The sequence below is a fragment of the Peromyscus maniculatus genome, chromosome 9 (genome assembly GCF_049852395.1).
Source record: "Peromyscus maniculatus bairdii isolate BWxNUB_F1_BW_parent chromosome 9, HU_Pman_BW_mat_3.1, whole genome shotgun sequence".
Taxonomy (NCBI): domain Eukaryota; kingdom Metazoa; phylum Chordata; class Mammalia; order Rodentia; family Cricetidae; genus Peromyscus; species Peromyscus maniculatus.
This window is the reverse complement of record NC_134860.1, coordinates 13,416,529-13,442,853: the sequence shown is the minus strand read 5'-3', so window position 1 is coordinate 13,442,853 and position 26,325 is coordinate 13,416,529. Positions and strand designations below refer to the sequence as shown.

General features: G+C 37.1%; 1 protein-coding gene across 9 annotated transcripts in view; it reads left to right on the top strand.

Annotated features, from left to right (window-relative positions):
* Nucleotides 1-26,325, top strand: part of Ccser2 (coiled-coil serine rich protein 2) — a 130,366-nt gene that overhangs the window by 88,446 nt on the left and 15,595 nt on the right. For all 9 annotated transcript variants that reach the window (XM_006976684.4, XM_015995610.3, XM_076544419.1 and 6 more), the window contains 3 exons: nt 14,410-14,493; nt 18,938-19,024; nt 20,831-20,920. In XM_006976684.4, coding sequence (XP_006976746.1) covers nt 14,410-14,493; nt 18,938-19,024; nt 20,831-20,920 — 261 coding nt within the window. The remainder of the gene's footprint in view (nt 1-14,409; nt 14,494-18,937; nt 19,025-20,830; nt 20,921-26,325) is intronic.

Below are 26,325 nucleotides of genomic sequence, written 5' to 3'. Positions count from 1 at the left end.
TGGCAAACAGGATTCCTTTGATTTGTGTTTGAGACTTTCAGTACCTGTTTTCTTTAGAGAGTCTAGACCCACAGTAGCAATAGGGCTTGAGCAAAGTCACAGGATATGCTGATGGAAAGTCTCAGTTTGTGATTCAAGAGTACCTTCTTTGTGTAAATATTTAGTGTTAGCAGATAAACAAGGAATTGTCTACCAATTTTAAACTGTGCATAGCTTTTATGTGGTTTTATTTATTTATTTTTTGCCTTTGGTATTCTAGCCATATTTAAAAACCATGGTTGAGAAGAACAGCCTGACCTCTCTGTTTGCTGTCTGGGTCACCTTTCTCAGGATTGTGTGTCTGCATCATATGAACAGGGCCGAAGTCTTAGAATTCCTTTTGGCCACCAAAACTAGACTCATCTGTTTGCTCAGTAAAGGCTAGCTGGAAGTAAAGCAAGGCTCCTAACAGTTGACTCTGAGAGGAAAAATTCTTTGTAATGGGTGTTGTTGCATGTTTCTTGGTTCTGGCTTTTCTGGACTACTGTGGCTATTGAATACTTATTGAAAAGAAGCTTTGTGTGCTGAGCCTGGGGAAAAGAGGATACAAAGTATCCTTTTGGAATCTGTGGTGCTTGGACTCCTCCTAAGCATACAAGGATTCTATGGTGGAAATGTCCAGACATAAAGATTTCAACTTAGATAAACTGTAACTACCAGATAGTCTTTGCTCCATAGTGTTTCTTTGCTGGCTGGTCTGGGAGGAAGATTATCTGGTTATGAGTTTTAGTTTCAAAGGTACAATACAGAAGAAAAGGGTAGGAAATAGCTAAAATATACTAAATACCTTTTGTGAGCTAGTCATTGTTTTAGGGTATATTCCTCAATGATGAAGCATTATTAAATATCAAGTGATAAGACCAGGCCCTGTCCAGTAATGAAGTATAGATGATACTGAGAAGAGGTGCATTGACAGCTGGTGACCAGTATCATAGGGATTGTCTTCTTTGAAGAACTTCATGTATGCAAAGCTGTGAAGCCCTGAGTGCTTCTTTTCTGTCCCTATAGTCTCTAATTTCAGGTAGTTCACATTGGCCAAATGGACTTGTTCTTTATGTAGTGAAAACAAAATTGTGAGGTTAAAATTGCAGAAGATTTTTAGAATATCTTTAGAGTTTTCCAGCTGCAAAATAAATTAAAAACTGACATCTAAGATTTCATATAACTTGTCTCTTACATTTTTCCTTTAATTAAAAAATACTTATTATTATTATTATTATGTTTGTGTAAGTAATATGTATGTGTCTGTGTGACTGCGGAGTGTGGGTGTAACATCATGTCTGTGTGGTGATCAGAGGGTTACTTTCAGGAGTTGGCTCTGTCTTTATCACGATGGTTCCAGGGGTTGAACTCAGATCATTTTTACTTCCTGAGACATCTTGCTGCCCCCTTTTAATTTTACTTAAAAAAAAAAAAATCATCATGAGGCCTATACGTGGTTTTTAAAAGCTCACATACTGTGTGATGGCTTAATCAAAAATACGGAATAGATTTTTAATCACTTTTTATACCTCAGTCAGCCTATTGAATAAACAGGTTATGTTGTATGACTATAGTTTCTGTAGTTCCATTATGCATAACTTCATTTTGCCATAGACTGGAGATATATCCACTGTTTCCTGGTTAGTACATATCCTTTTGCCTGGTACATGCCCTCAGTTTGCTGGAGTATATCCTTAATTTATTTCTTAACAGAGGATGAATATATATTTTTAGTTACTTCATAAAGAAAAATCTTTTTATTCTGCACTCATATTTGATTGATATTATAGCTTATAATTTTGAAAAAAAAATTGGCTGAAATCCAAGTAAGAAAAAATAGAAGATGTTGTTTTTCTAAGATCCTGTTTTAGCTATTCTGAAGTATACTGCATTCTGACCCCATTTTTCATTGTGTTTTGCCTTAAAAAAATCTGACTGGGTGTTAGTGGTGCGCACCTTTAATCCCAGCACTTGGGAGGCAGAAGCAGGCAGATCTCTGAGTTTGAAGCCAGCCTGGTCTACAGAGTGAGTTCCAGGGTAGCCAGACCTACACAGGGAAACCTTGTCTCAAACAAAACAAAACAAAACAAAAATCTGTTCAAGAGATTGAAGATCTTTTAATTTTTACATGCTCTGGTTTCAAGGTGATTTTCAGTGTAAATTTGTTGTAGTTGGTTTCCATTTACTGTCTCAGCAGTTACTGAGTTTTTTAATGAATTCTTTTGGAGTCCATACAGTGTGACATGTTGTTAAGTTATGACTACAGTTATTTTCTATTGTGTTTTTGGAATTTTTAGTAATCAGAAACTAGGATTTCCAAATTAATTCTCATAATCTTTTATTTCATCTACATTACCATTTTGGGGGAATTGACTATGCTTTTGGTGTATTTCCCTAATTTTATGTTCCAGTTCTGTTTTTATTCAGCTATTTGCAATATTTCAGTTTCTCAAGCTTTATTGTATATTGTAGCATGAATTGTTAGAAGGTCTTATTAATAAAAACAAACCCAGTGCCAGTTATTGGGGTGAATGCTGGAAGATCAGAGAGAACAAGCCACAGCTTCCTCACCTCGCCAATTCCTCAGCTGATCCTGTTTCCTCAGACTGGAAGCCTCTGAGTCCTTATCCAAATGGATCTCAGCTGAACTGCTGCTAAAAGCTTAAAAGGGACTCCAGTTCCTGGTTTTCATGCCTTATATACCTTTCTGCTTCCTGCCATCACTTCCTGGGATTAAAGGCATGTGTCATCATGCCTGGCTGTTTCCAGTGTGGCTTTCAACTCAGAGAGATCTGGATGGACCTCTGCCTTCAGAATGCTAGGAATAAAGGTGTGTGTGCCACCATTTTCTGGCCTCTATGCCTGTCTAGCAGCTGTTCTGTTCTCTGACCCAGACAAGTTTATTAAGGTGCACAATATATTGGGGGACACAATATCACCACAGTATATAGTTCATACATATATTGTTCATACAAACCAGTGATTGATTTTTCAAGAGCCGTATTAAGTAAACAGCTTTCTGGTCTACTTTATTAATAGTACAGAGAGCATTTTTTTTTATTATATCTTTTTAAAAGGATCAGTTTTTGTTTATTTTGGTTTGTCTTTTCTGATCTTTAAACATATAATGATTATCTATTATTATTTATTAGTATATGAAAGTGAGGAATTAAAAGTTGACTTTGGACTCTGCACTTGGACCAGGTTTGTTAATTAGCTGGTCTTCATTTTAAGGTGGTGGGTGGGTGTATGGATGCAGTGGCCCTAAGCAACAGATAAAGGGTTTTTCTTTCTAAGGTATCTATAGCATCTCCATAGAAGAAACCTCTGATTTTTGTTTAGGAGAAAAATGAAATTTCTATTAATTTTTTTTTTTTTGTCACTACAGAAACAACTTGGCTTGCAGATTATAGACCATCATGATAGGGGACACATGGTGGAGCAGGAGATTGTGCGCCAGAGGTTTCTTCTCTGTTGGCAGGTTAATGCCGGAGCCAGACACAAGCCAACCTTCTGAGGCCCACCTGTGTCACCGCCCTCCACCACTTAGTCCCCCTCCTAAGAATTCACCCTTGGGTAAAATAGTGCCGCAGGTGGAGAATAAGGTCTGATAGCAAATATGAACCCATGTGGGATATTTTGGATTCAGTCTGTAGCATCTGGACATATTAATTTTATTTATTACACAGAATTTCATTAAATTTTCACATTAATACATTCTTTTTGGTGGAGGGAGGCAGGCAGGGCCTTCTTTTATGTGGCTTTGGCTGTCCTGAAACTCACCTTAGAGGCCAGGCTGACCTTGAACTCACAGAGATCTGCCTGCCCCTGCTTCGCAAGTGTGAAACACATAAGAGAAGTAAGAAAGGAAAAAACCAGAAGAATTAGAAGTGGACAGTCTTAAGAAAAAGAGTGGTCTGTCTCATTAGTGCTCTAAGCACAGGGTGCAGGAGGTAAGCAGAAGAAAAGCAGGGATTGTTTTGCCCAGTGATTTTGTGTCTGAGGCCCGATGCACATGGTCAAGGAAAGCCCTGAAGGCACAGTGTGGAGGGAAGCATGTGGAGGGGGCTCCTCCACCCTCTTTACCATCCACCCCTCCCATCCTCGCACCTGTTCCATTTTCTTAAGGTGCTGGGGTTCACATCCATGACTGTGCACCATGTTAGGCAAGTGCTGTACCAGTGGGCCACACTACCAGCTTTTGGAATCTGTTGTATGAAAGTCCTGATTATGAGTTTGGACAAAGTCTTCCTTTTTATAGAAGTGTTTAAAACTGTTAACTGGTGAACTTGGCCTTTACCCCATTTTTAGTTGTTGTTGTGCACAGCCGAGGGTCACTTTATACTTTGAATAGGACTTTTGTACATCTCATTCTTCAGTCTTATAGTTGTGCGGGACATGAAGGACAGTAGCTGTGACCTCATCTTGATAGCCAGAAATGGAGACCTTGAGATTTGTCTCTGAGGGTCGTGTATGTGTGTGTGTGTGTGTGTGTGTGTGTGTGTGTGTGTGTGTGTGTGTAGAGTGCACTTTTAAATTATGGCTTTGCATTGTTTTAGGTTAATATTCTGTATGTTTTATTGCACAATTTATGGAATCTTGATGGTATTTTTAAATCCTGAACTTGGAGACTATGGGAATATGATGAAAAAAAATATAATGATATCTTTAATTTCCTGTAGCCTGCTTCAAAGGCTTTTGGTTGGAGCATAATACACATGCAGGAGTACTTATCTTATTGGGTTTTCACACATGGAATTGTTTTTGTGGTCAGCACCCATCCAGAAGTAGAACATTAACTGAACAGAATCTCTGCTACAGCTCATTACTCTGTTTTAACAGTGGGACTATTTATTTGGTTCTGAAAAAGTCAGTCTGTTCGCCTCTTTTGATCTTGGAAATGAAGTGAAACCATGTAATAGTCCGATCTGACTTCTTTTATCGACACTGTATTTATGAGTCATTGTTTATGTTTTGTGCCCATGCTCAGTGCTGTTGAGTATTGTGTTATACAGGTACTTCATTGTTTCACAGTTGACAGGCATTGGGCAGGTTTCCAGTTTGGGTTTTTGTGACAAGTGCCAATGCAGTGTCCTAGCACGTGTCTTTGGACAAACATATTTATGCACTCTTATGTTTTTTTGTACCTGAATGGAATGACTGAGTCTATCATAAAGCATGCCGGCATTCAGTTCTAGCAGACATTCCAGTGGTTTCCTGAGATGTGCATATCTCTGTCATCTTCTCATGAGTTCCTTTGATTTTATCATATTACCACGTTCAGCTCTGTTTCGATCTTAGAACAGGAAATGAAGAATTTAAGATAGAGTAATGGAAAAACACCATAATACTTTTTGTGACATTTTATTTGGTTTGCAATATATTTGGTCTCTATGATTCATGCCCTGTCTTCTCTGGGATGCTTGTCTTCAGAATAAAATAAAAGAATATACAATAGTTTTTATGAAATGCCAACTGTGACATATAACTGTTGTGTTTCATATTTCCTGTCACTCCAATATTGAGAAATAACCAGGAATTTTTCTTCTCCCTGTGTGTGTGTGTGTGTTTCTGGGCACATGTATATTAATGTACCATGTACATAAGTATTTAGGGGCTGGCAAAGAAAATAGGGAGAGCAGCAGTATCCTGGGTGGTACTTTGAATTTAGAACATACTGAATGGTTGCTTCTTGGTGGCAGAAAACCAGAAATGGGGGTGTGGCAATGAAGAATGAGGGTAGAGAAGGTATGATTTGTAATGTCAGTGGAGACATTAAAATGAATAAAATAGGGCCAAGCATGAATCAACCTCAAAGAAAATGTTGAAGGAATGCATAGAAAAATGTAGTAAAGCGTTACTAATATCAAGTTCAGTTTTTCTGAATGTAACTTCTTTGCCAAAACTAAATGCACAAGTACGAACATAGAGGTAAAACCTGTCACCACACAGTTCTCATCACTCCAGGAACAAAACGTATATGAACATCCCATAAAGACTGTATACTGTAGGAGGGCTCAGATATGGAAAATGTGAAACTGCTTGACACTTAGTACGCACGTTGAGAAATGAAACACAGATAAAGGTCCCAGTGTGACCCTTTCTGATTGCAGACTCCTGCTTAACAGAATCTAGCTTTCCCTATCACATTTTATATACTGTTTCCCCTACCCTCTTCCACCTTCTTTTGGTGATAGAGTCTCACTGTGTGTCCAGGCTGACCCAGAGCTCATAGTCCTCTTGCTATTAGTGAAGTATGCTCCGGCTCCCCTGGCTTCGGTTGTAGTCTGAAGGGTAGGTTTTTTGTTTGTTTGTCATTCTGTGACAAATGTTCACTTCTCATAGATTCCTGGTGCAGATGATGCCCATTCCCTCTTTTCTGCCTTTCTTCCTCATCGAACCTAGAACCTTGTCATACTGCCAGTCCTCAGTGCTGAGGTGTCTTTTCTACCCACTAAGTAATCCTAGTATTTTGTTTTTCTGTAAAGTATCAGTTTCATTTGTTAGATCATATGAAAGTCTCTTGGGATTTGATGGGAGTAGCATTGAACCAGTAAGTATATGACAGGAAGAATTGGCCCCTTAGAATATCTCTATGTCCATGAACATGATATGTTGGTAAGCTGATTTAGTTCTTTATTTTTTTCAGCAATATTTTATAGATTAGTTTAGTTTTATTAAGTTTACTTCTAAAACTGAAAGATTTATTGCTGTAAGTACTACCATTTTTTTCTTTTCCTTTTCTTTTTTTCCCACTGAGACAGGAGAAAAATATATATAAAATCTCCCAGGGTGGTGTTGAACTCACTAAGAGGACCAGACTTGGTTTGAACTCAGTGACCAATCTGCATCAATCCTGAGTGCTAGAATTTCAGGTACATTTTTAAAATCAGTAAGTTTCTTGAAGTTCATGAGGTAGGTTCTCTGCATCAAGCCAACATTCAAGTATATTTCCTGCTATCAAGAGTATGCTCAAAACTTACTTTGGCTGTCCAGGTGCTTTTATGGTTTCATATACATTTTAGGATTGATTTTACTAATTTTCTGAAGGAAGTCAGGCATTTTGGTAGGGATTTACTGAATCTGAATTGCTGTGGGCAGTTATTGTTGTGAGGTATACACCAAAGAAGACTACTTGGACACAGGTTCAAGCCAAATAGGAAGTCTTCATTAGCCAGCTGGGACAGCACTGGATGTGTGGCCTGATGCAGTCCTGAGCCTTTCTCAAGGGGAGCTTTAAGCACAAAGTTGACATTCTGGGTTGGCACATCTCAATTAGCAAGAATAATTAGCCAGGAGTAGAACTACAGAAGCCAAAAAGCAAGGCTTTCCTAGAACAGTAGTCTTTGCTGGATTAGGTCTTTGTTTTCCGCTGGCAGGTGTTGCTGCCTATGTGCTGGATTTCAAGGCCTGAATGGTACTTCCATCATGGCATCCTTGTGCTAAGGTCTCAGGGCCTGTTACAGTATGAAAAGTTGAGAGTTGTAATTGTTTTCTTGAGTTGCCTACATTGTTACATCAATGTCCCCAAAAGAGAACTATGTTTACTTTAAGATTCATTTAATTGTTACTTTATCACTCTCCATACTCTATGAAATACAGTTTGAATGCTAAAGAGTATGATAGTATTGAAACTAAAAAAAAAAAAAAAGAGAGAGAACCTTACTTTTTATTGTAAGTCATAGTTAACCCTAGCTGTGAGTGTTGAATTGGATTCTGTTCACAATAGTATGCTTTTTAGTGAAGTAAGCCAATATAAAATTATTAAAGATCATTGCATGTAATAAGAATAAACACTATTTAATGGAACTTGTTATAATACTATGTATACAGATGTCTACATACATATATACATTTAGACATATTCATGTATGCATATGTAGAGTACCTGGATGTGACAGGAAGTTTACTTCATTCTGTGTGTCATGTCACACTCTCCACAGAAAAACACCATATTTAGTTAGATAAGCAGGAAGGAGTATACTCAAAGCTTCAAATCTAATAAACTATATATGTGGGTTTTAAATGATAAATAATGGAATTTTCACTGTATAGGTAAAGCATTCAATCATCAGTAGGTCTACACAGTGATGTTTTTGATGCTTTATAAAGAAACTGAAACAGAAAATGTTTGTTCTAAAGGGAGCCTCAATATTTAATCATTGTTTAATTCATAGAGGATAAATGCTTAAGCAGAATGGTTAGCTCATAGTTTGGGATGACATACAAGTATTAAATAATTAGAAGAATGGTGTATTACAAAGGTTAGCAAATTATGCGTTGTATTAACTGTGTAAGATTCAATCTGAAATGTATGGTGTGAATCTACAATTCCTTGCTACTTATAGGCCCAGTATAATTCAACCAATATCTTAGCAGCATTGCATTTGGAACTTGTAAAAATGAGTCCAAAATTGGAAATGTGATTGGATTTGTAAACATTGAAAAAGACCAGGAGAAAAAAAAACAAAAATCAAACAAACCTTTAGAGAAGGATACTGTACTAACACAGAACAGTGATTGAGAATGGGAAACAGAAAAGAACTGAAGAATTTACTAAGAAAAACAGATTTTTAAGAAGAAATGTTGAGGTCACTTAATAGTACAGACCTATAGGATACAACACATTTCTTGGAGCTGAATGTTTTCAAAGATTCAAAATGGGGAAAATTAGAAAATTAAGTGTGTGTTGGTATGTGTGTTTCCCTCCCTCCCTTTCTCCTTCCTTTCTTCCTTACATATTTTGGGCAGTGGTGATGAGCAATGTTTCGTTAAGTGCTCCAAGCTGGCAAGTTCCATATCGTAGCTCAGCCCTAAGTGTTAGGATTATAGGCATGTACTACCATGCCTAGCTAAAAGTAATGTTTTTAAGTGCATGTGTGTGGTGGGGCGGGTAGTATAGAAAGACATGTCCGGGTTTAGAGATGCGTTACTTACATTTAATGCTAAATTTAAACATAGGTTTACAGATAGTATTTTCTCAAAATACTATGATGAGTTGTTCCATGGATTTCAACATTCTTACATATTTTAAAATGTCAGAATTTTTCTTTTGTTTAAGATGCTTTACCTCAGCCATCTGTTAGGATCAACTCATTTCTAAAAAACTGAAAATCGGCTTATAAATCTCTGCTTTTTACATCCTCAAACGTTGCTTGTATTATTAGATTTTAAACACTATAGATCGGTTACTGACATTAGTACTCAAAATTGTTAGTTGACATTGTGAACTATATTCAATGTGATTTGTTTGTTCATATATCTTTGAACTTACAAACAAACATTTTGAAACAAACTTTTGAAAATAAAAAGAAGCTTTTCCCCCCATCCTCTGCTTCTTTCTTGAGTTGCCTCTATGGCTGGCTCTAGCCTGTCTGAACACAAAGCAGCTTTGTTGACATCACTGATGATGCTTGTCAGCACAGGCTGGTCAGTGCTGCCAGAATCTTTTGCTAACTAGTTCAAGTATTGATGTCCGTTGCAGCTGCTCTGGAACTCATAGGAAGACCCCAGCTTTTGCAAACACATGAGAGAACCTCCTGGGTAAGATGGTCTTTACCAGGTTTTCCAGTGGTTAAATGTGGAAGTGACGTATCAGGCTGGAAGTTTACTTTCATGCTGTCTCAAAAACAAAAACCAACCAACCAACCAAACAAACAAACAAACAAAACCACTGGAAGAAGGCTGGCTGACAGTAACCCTTACATGCTTCCAGATGAGAAGACGTATTCATTTTTAATAAAATGGCAATGTGGACTAGGGATGTAGCTCAGTGGTAGAGTTCTTGCCTGCTGGGAACAAGACCCTGAATTCAACTCTCAGTCTGAAAACACATCTTTTTTTGTTATTTGTTGATGAATACATTAGCATAAGTACATTTAGAATTCAAAGTCTAAAGAAACTGCTGATACTTCACTCAGTAAAAATCCAGAATATTCGGGCAGTCAGTTAACCAAATTGCTTATGCTTTGTTTACTTGGTATGCTTTATATCTTATTTTCTTACGTATATGCTTATGTAGAACACTGAAAACAGTGTCCAACATAAATATTACTTCCTTATTGTGTGTAATGTGAAGTAAAAAGAATCACGTGTGAAGTTATTTCTTAGTATCATTTATTAAATGAATTAATTTATTAATTTATTGTATTGTGTGTGTGGAGCAGAGGACAAAGCACAACTTGGAAGAGTTTGTTTCCTTCTTCCACCATGTGGTTCTTGGGAGTTGAACTCGGGTCATCAAGCTTGGTGACAAGCGCCCTTACTGCCAAAGCATCTTTAAAATAAAATGTTCTCAATTCATATATAATTCTCTTCCTCATGTTTCTACATGACTCAGAATTATTTTCTAATTTTGGCCCAGATACTTTCATCTTAGTCAGGGTTAAGCAGAATACTACCACTGTGAGTGTCTTATATAAGGGAGGAGTAGTCTTCCTTATTAATTCAGGTGGAGAGTATGTAGAGGATCATTAAACTCTTGTGCTTTGATCTAAGTCAAAGCCTACTTCCCCTTTGATCTTCTAAATCTAAATTGCTAGGCTTTAAAAAAATAATGCAAAATTTAAAAAAAATTAAGATGTAGAAATAACTTAATTATTAATAATTCCTAGGTATCTTAGGCTAGCCTATATAGTTTCCCCCAGTTTTTACAAAATTAGTTTGGGGATTGGAGAGAGAGCCCAGTTGGTAGAGTGCTTTTCTGCCGTGCATGAAGCCTTGGTTTGGTTCCAGCTCCCCCATTAAACTAAGCATGGTGGCATCTTGTCTGTAATCCCAGCACTTGAGAGTGAGTCAGGAAGGAATGGAATTCAAGGTCTTCCTTAGCTATGCAGCATGTTTGAGTCTAACTTGGGCTTCATGGCACCCTGCCTGGGGTGGGGGGGAAATACGTATATTGTGCCTTGGTTTTTTTAATTGACTTCTAATCTTAATGCCCTGATAATAAAGGAGAGTGTTGGAATGAAATAAATTCTTAAGGATGTGTCAGTACCTTTGTAGCCTAGAGCAGGAGTCTGACGCTTTACTGTCAGCTACAGAAGTTAACTCTTTGAGGCTATTGTGTATATTCAAAAGTATCATAAATAAAGTCATTACATAATAACACCAGCTTATGGCTTCTTCTACCTTCCTTGTGAGTACACTGCTTTACTTGGTTACCTGTCCGTGTCCCCCCCCCCCCCCCCGTCCCCACTTCTGCTTAGGTTTCTTCCTCCTTACCCCTCCCCCCATGTTTCCATTCAGAGTTCTGTGTAGCTCAGACTGCTTCCAACCCTTTTCTTCAGTGTCCCTCGTGCTGAGACAGCAGGCATATGCTGAGATCTTTGTTTTTGGATGTGCGATTACATTCCTTTTATTATTGGACTAGCCTTGCATTTGTAGAATTAATGCCATTTGTCCTTAACATATCTTGCTTTTTAGATACGTTGAATCTGATTTTCAGTATTATGTTAAAAGAGTCTTGCATCTTTGTTGTGAAGAATATTGGTCATATTTTACTTACACTTTTTTTTTTGTCTTGTCAGGGATATGGATTGATAGGATCATTTTAAACTTTGAAAAACTTTAAAATTTAAATTCATTTTCATTCATGGTCATAGGCTTACACAGGGTATTTGTTTAATCTTAGATGAGTTTAAAAACTTTCTAGTTTTAGAGAAATTTCTCCTTTTTTTAAAAGTAAGTTTTCAAATTTGTATACCTAGAACTGTGTTATGTGATTGGCTCTTGATTATCAATATCTGAGAGAATTTTATGACCCTATGTTTTCACTCCTGGTACTAGTCTTGGTCTACATTTCCCCCATCTACCCTTGGCACTTATGCTACATGTTTTCATAGTTTCTAAAGAACCAGTGTTTTTGTTGTTGTTGTTTTTTGTTTGTTTGTTTGCTTGCTTGTTTGCAGCAGGGTTTCTGGCTGGCCCTGGAACTTGCCTGCCTCACTGCCTCCCAGTGCTGGAATTAAAGGCAGTCCACCACACCTGGCCAAAGAAACTGTTGCTGGCTCTTTGCTTCATTACTGCCTGCTCCTTACTGGTTAGTTTCTTTTCTCTACTTGTTCTTGATCTGTTATGTTCTGCTTACTGGTGTGACATGTCAGCTTTCTCACCACACTTTCCTTTACTTTTGAAACTTTTTCTGATAACTTGTTAATATACCTTTTTTAGTTGATTGTAAATTCTGTGCCGTTTATGGCTTTGGTGTTTGTGTGAGTTGACATTTTTCTGTTTGAAGTTTTTCATCTTGTGTTAGTTTTTTAGTGAAACACACACACACACACACACACACACACGCACGCACGCACGCACGCACGCACGCATGCACGCACGCACACACCCCTTTCCTAGAGCAGGGAAAGGTCAGATAGACTTCAGTCTACAAGCTCTGGATTGAAACCACAGTTCAGTTAGGTGCAGAGTAGAGGCTAGTTGGTGCCTGCTAGGTGTGCTTTTACTTTCTTGGCTATCTTTCAAACTTCGACAAGCTGTTCAAGAGCAGTAGTGTTTTGGTTGTACCTAAGAATTTAGATGCGATTTAATGTTTTTTTTTTTTTTCTGGTATTTTTCGACCCTGGTATTTTCATCTTGGCTGAGCTCTCTCTTTCTTTCACCCAGGAAACTTGTCCTGCTTGCTTCCTTGCTTTATTTATTTATTTATTTAGCCCTGCTGCATACGTCCTATACCTGCACCCACAGTCATTGCAAAACAGTATGTGCTGTGTTTTCTCTTGTTCTTTGGGGTTCTGTACAATGAGCAGGAAGATGTTTGGGAATAGGCTAAATTTTCAGAGCTGCTTTTTCTCAAATATACTTTTTTGTAAGACTTAGCCTGCATTGGTATGTCATGTCATTAGAGTAGAGATAGACTTCTTATTGAGATGTGTCATGTAAAATAATCACTCCATTCCTACCTTCTTCCCTTTCTCTTTGTTTTTAAACCGTTTTCAGAATTTAATGTTCCGGGGCTAGGAGGAATGGCTCAGTGAGTCGGAGACTTGTCTTGAAAACACAAGGATCTGATCCTTGATCCCCAGTACCCATGGGTGAAATGTCAGGTGTGTGGTGGCACTGGGAAGGCAGAGAGAGGAGATGATTCCTAGCCGAACTGGTAAACCGTAGGCCAGTGGAAGACTGCCTCAAAAGAAATGGATGCCATTCCCGAGGATGGCACATGCATATGCATGCGTGCACACGCGCGCACACACACACACACACACACACACACACACACTTCTGAGAACTTTTAGTGTTCTCTTCTCAGGTCTTGGTGTCTATAATATTACTAGTAGAAATGTAATTTATCTAATGCTGAGAATCTGGCAAATGCTTGCTAGTTAATCTGTATTGCTTGTTAAGCTTTTCTAAATACACATTCTTCGGCCCATCTCTACAGATTCTGATTGAATAGACATGTTCTATAACAAATAACCTAAATGCACCGCTCTCCTGTTCAAACACTTGTGTCTCAGTTCAGGTAAATCCATGGTCATGTGGACTCTGACATGTGTGACTGAGGAAGACAGTATTCTTGGTGCTGTTGAAGTTGTGCTGCATTGCTTGGCCTCAGTTCCTCAATGTCACCTCTGGCTCAGTCTGTACTGGTTCATCTTTCTTGAGATTGTCTCTTTGAATCATTGAATTTTTTTTTCTTTTATAGTAAGTCAGTTCAGCAAAGACTAGAACTTAATAGTATCCTCTCATTTACAGTATGGTGTTTAAGGATAAAACACTTTGTTTTTTCACTTTTTTCTTAGCTAGGTACATTTTGTAGCTAGTAGAGTGCTAAAAACACACTTATAATAAGTTTGAACTTGTAATATGTAGATTTTATGGCACCATCTCATTAAGACATAGAACATTTCCAGCTTCCTCTTATATGTCCCTCAACGATCCTCCCGAATCAGTACCTTTGTATGTGTCTATTCCGATTTTCAGCGCTGTATATCATTTGGTCTTTTTTTTTTGAACGTCTTATGTGGAGTCATGTGACAACATGTTCTTATGTATCTAGTTTTTAATCAAATGATTTTTATGGCCAGGCTTTGATGAGTTTTAAAATGCTGTTTCTGAGTTGCTTATACTCAAAAATCTACCTCAGTCAAAGAACATTCAACTGGATTTCCCATTTTTTTTTTCTTAGCTGGGTTAGTTTTAAATGTCTTTAGGATATTTCCTATAGTTCTTTTCTAACTCTTAACTGTTCATTGGTTCTGCTGTTTCCTTGGGTTGTCTTTACCCACCTTCCTTTCCCCTTCCACATTTTCTTCTGCCAGTGCAGAGGTGAGAGAAACCTTCTGAAGTCTCACCTCTTGTTCTGTGCCGGTATTGTTCAAGTGAATGTTGGAGATTATTGTATTAATCTTTCATTCTTGACCTTTTTCCTGGTAGCATGATGGAAGTGGATCATTGCATGATGTTGAGCTATCATTGCCATCCAGTCCAGAGCCAGAAGACGGTGATCAGATATATAAGGTATGACTAGGTACTTATGCTGAAGATTTCAAAGTTTTTACGATAAAAATAGTATGGCGATAACATTCTAAGCTTTGAATAATAGAGGTATTAAAATCCTAGAGCTTTTAGCAGATTGTAGTGGTACATGCTTATAGATCTCACCAATCAGGAGGCTGACTTGAAATCTGCCTGTTCTACACAGTGAGTTCAAGGCCGACCTGGGCAATGTAGTGAGATACTGTCACAAAAATGTCTGAGATTGTCGCCATAAGACAGTGAGTCAGATCAATCCCTACAACAGAAAACAGGCCAACCTAGAGCTTTGCATTTTTTTAAAACAATCAGATTTCCTCTGAACCTTTGCCACTGTATGAAACTAAAATGATAGCTCCATGATGCTTTAACTTAAATTTATCCCTTGTCAGTTGGAAAGTAATTTGACCCTGTGTTACTACTGTTGTTTATAACCATGAATAATAATTCTCAAAATAAGGTTTCCAATAAAATTAAAATGTTATACATATTTATATATATATATATTCTATATATTCATAAAATTAAAATATTCAGGTAATGTGGTTATCCTTCCCATGTTTGAAAATTTAATTAGTAAATCTATGTATGCTTTATGCTTAATCAGTTGGAAGTATTATAATTCTCATGATCTTTAGATTTTAGTGGATAGCTTTTACAACTATTTCTTAAGCATATACAGATATTCTTGACTCATTTAATATTTTCAAGATAAAGCATTTACATCCCATTTCCTCAAGCTGTAATTGCCCATGTTTGCTAGTCATTGCAATAACAGATAATCTCAGAACATTAGTGACTTAATATAATGCTAAATCTCACTTAATTACACATGGTCTGTTTATTAGCTGAAATTCTGTTTTATTCATCTTCAATCTGAGAGCCAACTTGAATGATCAGCCCCATGGTATGACATAACATTGTTGTATAAAGGAAGAAGAACTTGAAGAAATTCATATGAATTCTGTTTGGACATAGCAAATGCTGCTTCCAGATGATTCAGGTGGCCTAGGCTGGAAATGCTGGACAGAGGCGCATAGGCTGCTTATAGGTATCTTAGTAATTCACCAAGAACCTAATGATAGACAAAGCCATCATAATCCTAAGAATATAGCACAGTAGTTACATTGGGCTACTAATCTGGCCTTTTCCACTTGTTGACTACCTGTCATTACTCAATCACTTTCCATCTGTGGGTTTCTCCATGACTGGTAGTGAGGTAGTGTTCCACACCAGCAGATCTGCAGATTGTGACTTATTTAGAAAACCATTTCCTATTTTGCATCCAGCTTAAAGCCAGTGATTTAGATGACCTTGGAGAGTATCTAAATTTTCTTCAGCTTTCTGACTGACATTTTTTTTTCTCCTCAAATTAAATGTTTCCTCAAGTTTTATCAGGTTTTATACAAAGAATTGATTTTGAAACAAGGTCTTAAGTAGTCCAGGACACTGTGTAGCTTGTTGTATAGCTGAGGCTAGCCCCTGTGTAGCTAAAGGTAGCCTTGAACTACAGATCCTCCTACTTTCACTTGAAGTGCTGTGATTACAAGGATGTGCCACCACACCAGCCCAGGAACTTGCGGTGAAGAGACAAATAATTTCAACTTTTTTACATTGCCTTGTTCTCATTGTTCCTCATTTCTAGTTTGTCCATATGTTTAGTAGTGCATAATAGACACATTGACAGTTGACATTAATTCGCCTCCCTATGCCCTTTGTGTCTGGTAGATCATTCATCATTTACATCTTATTTAAGCTGAGATGCAGTAGTTAATTGTGTCCTGTATTCTCCATTTCTTCCGATTCATAGCCATTGTCATGTCATTCAAGCTAAAACATGGATTTGAATTCTTCCTTTTGGTGTAAATTATCAAGTCTCCTCAAAGCTATGACCACTTCATTGGTTCAGGCTCCTGTTCTCATCTGGAGTACTGTAGGTTTCTATCCCATTTTGTCATTGTTAAAATTTTCCTCCAAACTCTCAAGCCATCTCAAGTTCAAATCTGACCATTGCCTAGTTTCTTAGCTAAAATAAAATTACATCTTATTTTTTACTACAGCATGTGTGTGGCAGAACACATGTGATTCTCTGGGTGTGCTATGCTTGTCCTCATTTCTGTATTGTATGGTACTTTGAGTATTATATGGGAGCCAAAGTTTTCAGTTTTTCTCTGTATCTTTAGACCTTCTGCTCATTTTCAAGACTTTCCTGGAATTTATTTCCTGACAGGCATATTTTTTCCTATTGTCTTACTTAGGGTTTCTATTGCTGTAACGAAAATATCATGATCACAAAACAAGTTCGGGAGGAAAGGATTTATTGGGCTTACACTTCAGCATTGCTGTTCATCATTGAAGGAAGTCAGGACAGAAACTCAAACAGGGCAGGATCCCAGAAGTATCTGATGCAGAGGCCATGGAGGGGAGCTGCTTACTGACTTGCTTCCCATTACTTGCTCAGTCTAACTTCTTACAGAACCCAAGACCAGCAGCCCAGGGATGGCACCAGCCACCATGGGCTAGGCCCTCCCCTATTGATCACTAAATGAGAAAATGCCTTACAGCTGGATTCTAAGGAGGCATTTCCTCAGCTGAAGCTCCTTCCTTTGATGACTCTATAGCTTGTGTCAAGTTGACACACAAAACCACCCAGTACACCTGTGATGTAAAGTGTTAGTCTGTAGAGTAGTGTCTGTTGTACTGCTGTGTACTGTATCTGAATGTCACATGGGGCACATTTTCTTTAATACTGTCGAAACCAGCCATGTCTACATAAATAATGGTTGCATAGTGTTCCATCAAGTTGTCATATTTCATTTGGAAAACAAGTTGTAAACTTGTAAATGTTCAAATAGCACCTTGATGCTAGGTCTGATATACCAGTTTTGAGTAATCTTAATTATATAGGATATGTTCCTGCTCATCAGTGTCTGTAAAACAGTATTTTAGTATTTTCTGTTTCTTTGACAATTACCACGTACATTTGTGAGAGTTGGCAAGCCTTGAATGTGATCTCATCCTGTCCTTGAGGTACAATAAGTCCTTCCTCATATTTTCACCTCAATGTTAATGATATTTATGTCCTAGGATTTTGTATAATGAATTAGATACATCAAATCATAATGACTTTGTTTTCTGTACAGGGTAGAAATGTGCCCTTAGTATATTCATGTATCTTTCATGTTCTCTAATCCACCTTTTTTCCTCTTATGAATTTTCACTTCCTAAGCTCTTTATCTTCAAGTCCAGCTTTTATGGTTTTTCCTAATTAACCTCGATTTTTCCTGTCATTTGGATGACTTCTGTTTTATCCCAAAAACCTGTGTTTAGTGTTTACTTGTGATCTTTTATTAAAATAATTGCATTTTTAAAACTTAAAAAAATACAATTTCGCCGGGCGGTGGTGGCGCACACCTTTAATCCCAGCACTCGGGAGGCAGAGCCAGGTGGATCTCTGTGAGTTCGAGGCCAGCCTGGTCTACAAAGTGAGTTCCAGGAAAGGCCCAAAGCTACACAGAGAAACCCTGTCTCGAAAAACCAGGAAAAAAAAAATACAATTTCTTGCATGTATGTTATGTATTTTAATTACATTCACCCTGAATCTCTATTGGATTGTATCTGAAGGCAATGACATATTTTGCTCAGTAACAACACATAATCATTATTTGCTTACATGTTTTTGTTTTAGAAAATTCTTTCATGAAAATAATTCTGATTTCTTATAGTACTTCCTCAGTATATGTATATATGTGGACAATTGCGTAGTGGTACACAAAATGGGCTAAGGATAGGTTAACAGTACTTGCCATTTTTGGAAATGTTGTTGGAATATTGCTTAACTTGACAAAGACTTCCATTTTACAGTATTGACTATGTCTGGTTGATGAAGTTGGCTGGTGCCTTTCACTTGAATTCAGTCAGTGCTTGTCAGGAAAGTGGCTCATTGAAGAACACTCTCTGGTACTCAGCTGACATATTTATCTTTTGCTGAGTTCTGAGCCAATCTTGAAATTTCTCCTGTATATTAATTAACATCATTCCCTCTGTTCTGCCCTGCCTTTGAATGCTTTCTAATAGACAGCTTATAAGTGTCCCTTAAAATTTTAGCTGAAGTTATTTTTGCATGGTAATTTCCTTTACTGTATGACCTTTGGCCTAGTTTCTTTATTGTTTTAATACAAAGAATAACAGCACATATCTCTGTGTAGCCAAGATCAGCATAAATGTTAATTCAAATGAGAACTTGGTGAATGTTAGCAGTTACTTCCATTTTTGCCCATTGTTTCCATGTCAGTTGCCATTAGATCATAAAATCTTTCTAAAATTTAATAGATTTCCTTTTAAATGAACAAATCATTCATTATTTGACTTCATTGACTTTATGCTTCTCATTAGACTATTTTATATAACAGTATTTTTCATATTTCAGAATGAAGATTTATTAAATGAAATAAAACAACTTAAAGAGGAAATAAAGAAAAAAGATGAAAAAATCCAACTATTAGAGCATCGGCTTGTAAGTATTATAGACTGAACACAGGCTTTTCACCAGGGAGCTGTATTTGCTTGTATAAGACTGGGCAAGAGTGGAGCTTGACTTTGTTTTGGCTTTCAGAGTTTCAAGTAGCATTGTGTTTAGAGACATGTGTTCCAGTTAAAGTATATGATGGAACTTTCACACAAAATATAAAGTGTTCATGTGAATACTTCTTTGTTGGTTCATGTTGATGGCCTCTTTTGTAAGGACTTAAAATTCTCCATTTTGTTTACTTTTGCTTATTAATGCAGAGTATATGGCTTTCTTTCAGACATATTTTGAGAAATGAGTACCTGGGCATTTTTCTCTCTGTAAGTAGAGTGATACCAAGTGCTTGGCCTTGAGTATTGTGTTATATTGAAAGGGATTCTAGGGAAATACTTCATTTCTGTGAATGATGATAAGTGATTCCTCAGAGTTAAGCTTGATAGAATCGTCACAATTTTGTAATTGTTGTGATTTTAAATGTTCATGAGAAAACAGTTTGTATGTTACTTTGAATTCAGTTATAGGATAGTTTGTAATTAAAAGGCCAGACTAAAATGAACATACTGCATAAAATCACAAAAATTAAAAGAGAATATTTATTCGAAATCAAGCAACAACTTAACATCAAATTCAGCTTTATAAAATACTACTTTGATTCAGAATGTCAAGGATATAGCATAGTGAACTCTGTGCCACTAAGGTCATATTTCAGGTATCCAACTCATGAATGAATAGGAGAAGACAGATCATATATGGTTAAAGGGTCAAAAGCAGTTGACAGGAATTGTGTAGAGAATATATTTTTCAATTGATAATATTCCAGTACAGTAAAGATCATTAAGAGGCTTTGTAGCACTGCACAGAGGAACAGTCACAGCATGTAGACTGTTTGTATTTAATACCCAGTAGAGTTCCATCAGAGATCCAATTAAGAAACTGTCTTTAGTACTTGTTGCTGGAACACTTTCTCTGGAGAGTTATAAACAAACATCTTCTCTTCCTTTTGGGCATCATCAACAGTTCCACCAAAGTCCATCTTGGGGAACCAGTGAGTCTACTGAGTTTACTTTCAGAGCATGGGTGAAGGGTTGCATGAGGAGCACGGGTGAGCCCAGAGCACTCACCACTGGAGATTCTCATTCCATAGCTGCATAGATGGAATTTACCCTTAGTTAATGCTCCAAAGAATATAAACTCTAGCACGCCCAGGATCACAGGGCCACATCCATTAGGACAGAAGTAGATATAGCTGGCTGGAGGGTTCAGAAAAGAGTGGCTAGAAACTCAGGTGAGTTATTGGACCTTCACCCCATCTTTCGAAGGAATGTCATCAGACCCAATCTTAAAGTTCTCTTGCAAGTAGTTACATTGGATGAAGATCTGATGAAGATCATGGCTGTTAGGGCCAGAGGACAGTACTCTACAACAGGATCAAAATAAATCAGAAAAGGGATATAACTTTTCAGTAGTATTCTTTTTATGCCCTTGATTGCTGTGCATATATTCTAAGTGATGTTGTACATTTTTAAATACATAAAAGTATATATAGTGAATTTTTCAGACAGTTTAAAAGATTGTCAAAAGATTATAGTTCACTACTTTATCCCAAATCCAGTCCCTGAAAAAGAGGAAACAACTGAATAGACCTTGATGTTTGATGTAGGCATGTCTGTCATGGAAATAGCCAGAGCTGCATTGTACTATGTGACTTGGTAACTTGGCTTATTCTTCTTAACACAGCCTCTGCCTGTGTGTATGTGCAGAATTAAATCATTTTAAACGTGTGGTTTTGTCCAGGCAACCCGGTGTAACTGCCACCAGAAATCTAAAGAGGAAAAGTGCACATTTGCTGATAAATACACTCAGACACCCTGGAGAAGAATCCCTGTAAGTCACTTGTTCTTGACTTCTGTCCTTTGCTATTTTGTTGTGTTGCTTTTATTTTTTTTAATCTAACCACTAATAATTTTGAATCTGCCATAGCTATTTTTTCTTTAGATGAGCTGCTCTTCCCTTGTCTCCTAGGTGTTATGTGCTTCCAAAGCTTCTCTTGTGTGCTCTATACAAGTGAATGTGCTTTTAGTAGCTTTTCCATTCTGCATATTGTGGCCCATCTTATTTAAGTGTCTACTCTTTTCTCATTGCATGTTTTTGTGGGAGTAGTAATACCGTGGTCCCACTTGTACAATATATCCTACATTGAAGGTGTATGATGTAGTATATTCCCTTTTGTGTTAAAGCTTTTCCAAATAGGTTTTATTATTATAATTACAAACTATTGAGGGCATTAGGACATATTAATCAATGAAAATATAGTTAGGATATGACTTATTTGAAACAATAGGAAATAGCCACCAAAATATTGTTTGTTGTTTTTGAAAGTGTTATTTATCAAAATACATTTAGTGCTAAAAGTACTGTATTATTCACTCTGAGTACCTGGAACTCACTGCAGGATGTCAGTCATTATATGGGGTAGGTAAAAGGCTTCTATTAATAAGAGAATGCTTAGTACACTTAGAGACTCCTTTTGTGTTCTATATTGCAACAGAGCCTCAGTAATACAAATGAAAAGACAAATACATAGTTTAATATAGTCAATCCAACTTAGAAAAGTTAACTATAAGTTTTAAATTTTATAAAATTGTTACTTTGTTTCTTTCCATATAATGTATAATTGCTTTCTCTGTATGTGGGATGATATGATAATAGAAATTAACTTATTTGAAGAGCTTTCACTGTGGTTTTTGAAGGAAAAGTGAGGAATAAGAGAAAGAAGTACACACATAAATGCAGGCTCCTTGGTTTCCTAAACAGCTGAAGGAGCTGCTGACTCACTGATAGAAACCAGTGCAAGTTTTGTGGAGATTGGAGGATGTGGGAAAGTCTAGACAAGTCAAGAACTTAGTGAAGGACAATAAAGGTGGGACTCAAATCACAGAAAGCAAATGGCATCCTTAGACAAAGATAACCTAAATTCTACTTGGATATTATAGGGTGTGGAAATGTTTGGAGAGAAGTCCAAGATAAAATATTATGCCTGGTGCCTCTAAATGGGCATTTGATCTTTCCATGGTCTCCAAATTTTCCCCCAAAGTGTTTGTAGTTTTAAACATCATTGATTTAGCTTTTCTGTTAAGTATAAGAAGCTTCACTTTGTATCTTTATGGAAGTCTTTAAACTTCATAATCACACTGGCTCCCCCCTCCCCCGCCTCATTGTTCTGGATACAGTATATTAATCTGCCTCCTTACTCTGGGTAAAAGTAACTGGTGCAGAACCACCTCAGTGCATTCCTGAGTTAATTTTTACAGTGATCTTGGGAGAAGTAAAGGGTCAGGTGTTTAGCCAAGCACTATCAACAACTCAGACTTCATTCAGCTTTCTCCATTATTATTTTTTAATAGGCATCACCTGGCCACATTCCTTTATTTTGTAGATAGGAATAAAAATCAAAGGATATAAAATGGCCTATTAAGTTTCTATACTTAAGAAATCGCTGAGACAGTACTATAACTTAGGACTCCTGACTAGTGGTCATTGGTTCCTTATCCCAAAAGCACGCTGAAGAGCCTTGCAGGAGGAGAGGTTTTGAAAATCCGAATGGGAGGAGTGGAATGTCTCTAACTACAGAACAGCTCCTGAAGGCAGAGGTGGGAGAGGGTTCGGGCAGTAAGCTGACAGGTAGGGTAGAGCACAGATGTGTCCTAGGAAACAGTGAAGTTAATGCGAAAGCTCATGTAAGTACAAAGTCAGAAAGTCTAATCCAAGAATTACTGTAGTTTCATGGAAGTTCATTCAATGAATAAATAAATGCTTGTTTATTTACTTAAATAATATTCAAGTATCAAGTTAAAAATGATTTTACTCTGTGATCTTTCCCCATGCTCATTGGACTTCACTTGAAATACATCATGTTGGAAACAGTTTCTGTAATGATAGTGCTTTTTTTTTCATTCAGAAATTATACTTTGCTCCAGATGTTCTTTTTAAAAAAGGGGAGTCTAGCATATTTAGACAGGATATAGGTGATACAGATGTAGGGGTTCTTGTTTGGTAATCTTTAGTTTTTTAGGTAGAAATTTTAGAAATGGAAAGGCCAGTTAAGAATCGTTTTAGTATAAGTAAAATTAAAAATAAATTTAAAGCCTTTGAGAAGGTTGCTGATTATATTCTGTGTCTTTTCACATTTTCTCTTAACATCATGGGACATTTCAGTGTTTTGACATTGATACAGTCACTTTCAGTGTGAATTCCATTTGAACATTATCTAAACACAAAGGAAGAAATCCTGACTGCAGTGAAAGATGGAAAAGGATAATGGCCGAGAGATTTACTGAAGAGGGTTTGTTTGAAGCCACTTAGGAGGTAGAAAGAAATAGGAAAGGTAATAGATGAGTAGATGGCTACCAATGGCAGCAGAATGGTGGAAAAGAAAACATTTTGAAGTTGACATGAGTTTCTTCTGGAGATTTGTCTGAGTGGAGTTGGGTATCTCCTAATGGCTTCAAGTATGATACCTGAAGTAGAGAACCCAGCAGAAATAATAACCAAAGCAGTAGAGCAGAGAAAAAGAAAAGCACACAAGAGATATCTGTGTGCCTATTGCTCTGTGCCAAGCTCTGTTCACTAAATAGCACTATCCACCAGATGCTTGCTTATGTCTTAACAGTATGCCTAGATGCCAGTCATCTCATTTCCCTGCACACAAGGAAGCTAAAACTGAGAAGCAACTTGCTCAAATACTTGCATGACTCATGAATGCTATGGGAGACTGGTACTATGAGAAACCAAAGTTCATTTTATTTTGTTTTTGTTTCACTATTTAGCCCTGGCTGCCTGATGTAGACCAGGGTGGCCTTGAATGCCACATACCTACCTCTGTTTCCTAAATTTGGAGATGAAAGGCTTGCACCATCAAACCCGGCTGAAGGCTCGTTTATCTAATATATAAAGTTATAGAGCCAGCTGTGTTTGGAACAGTCCAGCTGATCCTGGTGCTTGGAGGCTGATGGAAAAGGGTGACTACAGTTACAAAGCCAGGCTGGGCTTTATAGCAGACCTTGTCACTCTTTTTAGTGATAGTCTTTACTGATCCTACATTAGCCTCTTCTTAAGAACAGCATTACTTAATACTGAGTAATAATAAAAAGAAAAAGACACTATGAATTTTAGAAGGATTGAGATCATATGGGGAAAGTTAGTAGAAGGAGGGAAATGATGTGATTATATTTAAAATTTGCAAAAATAATTTGGATGAGAAAAAACATAGGACAAGGACTAAATTCTATTACTCTATGTACTTCTAATATTGTTTTCAAAACATTTAACAATACCATTTAAAGATAGAACGTTATTTTGTACATCAAATTCCAAATTATCAGGATATATTCTTTTTACCAGCCAGCGTTTGCTTGAATACCTTAATTAAAATAATTTAAAAAAATTAACTGTCAGTCCTCATCAGACAACAGAGAAGGTCTAAAGGGTCTATGTGTCCTGTCACCTAATCAGCTTACTATCAAAACCACTGTGGGAATATGCAGACTATTATGTCACGTGGAAAGGCTTGTACATGTTAAAAATCTGTTCACAGTAGGACCTAATTCTACTTCTCTCTCCTGGTTAAATAACTGATTGCTACACATGAGGAGTCGTGGGAAGATGATCTGGCATACATTTCAGAATGTTCTATTGGAGTTATTCTAACATTGAATGACACTCAGTTCATATCATTGCATATAGTAGAGACACATATAGCATATCAACCCAACAAGTGGAAGATGGTGCCATAAGCAGTTGTTTATGTAAGAATTAGGTGCTTGTGCTGTAGACTTACTGAGTCAAATTTTCCTATTATATTTTTGTAAAATCAGAAAACTACCACAGATGCACCACAAAAAGCATATCAAAAGTGTGTGATTTCTAAAAAATGTTTGTAATTTTACTAGCAAGAAACCTGTTTCCTTTTTCTTGGCCTGGGAGATAGTATATCAAAGCAACTGAAATAACAGTGTACCTCGCAGATTTGCCCTTTGAGTAAACTATCCCATGTGCTTTCCTGATCTGGAGCCTGGGCAGCAGCATTGGTAACATTTCTGCAGGACTGTCCTCCCTTTAGACTCAGATTTTCTACTTTCCTCCCGACTGGAAGTTGCCATATTACCACTCAGATATTTATGTGTATATTTGGAGATAAGTACTCAAAGGGAATTAAAGGGCTTATTTCTTTGCCAACGGGTCTTGTTTATTTATTGTTGCATTTATATTTGTCATTTGAAGAGATTTGTATGTGTGAACATACACATCAATATTTGAACAAGTAACATTTGTGAGGTGTCACACAATTGCTTTTGCATTGTGTAATGTTAGTCATTTTTAGGAGGCATTGTGTTTTGAATATAACGTGTCAGCTAGCTTTATAAATACTGGCAGGAGCCACATCTGCCTCTGAGACATCACATTCTGACAGGCAGAAGTCTGGACACAAGAATTTATTGTTCATGCCTTATGCTGTTTTTTAAAACAACCATGTTTTACATTTTGTAGTTCTATACAAAATCAATAACTGAGTAGAATTGTTTATCAAAGCCAATAACACATTACACATGACTGTTATAGCCATAGCTCTGATCTATCTGTTTATAAATGTCTGTCATTAATTTGGATTTATTCCAGACCTATGGAAGACATTTTTGAAACTGTTTGAATATGTGTTGGAAGAAGCAGTGTTTGCTGTGATGAATTAGAAAACAAAAGATATAGCACCAAATTCACTAGTACTAGAACCATTTCATTTGTATTTTATAATTTTATCTGTGTGTGTGTGTGTGTGTGTGTGTGTGTGTGTGTGTGTGTGTGTTTATTTGTTTTTTTTGAGACAGGGTTTCTCTGTGTAGTTTTGATGCCTGTTCTGGATCTCGCTCTGTAGACCAGGCTGGCCTCGAACTCACAGAAATCTGCCTGGCTCTGCCTCCCGAGTACAGGGTAAGGGCGTGCACCACCGCCACCCGGCTTATCTGTGGATATTTTGTAATTTGGTTAAAGTGGAGAGTTTTGGCAAAATGTGTGTTTTGATTCTGTGATGTTCAACATCTGACATACAGATGTCTTCCAATTTTGATAAAACATGATTAAGTTAGATTAAGGAGCTATTAGTTATCCATACTAAAATGCATGCATCACCCATGGCTTGCATGTCACACTTGGTAAGAACTTATTGTCACAGTATTCTAATTGTTTCTAACCCTAGCTTTATTTTTGTGTTCTAATCTTTTGAAGATCTATGACTT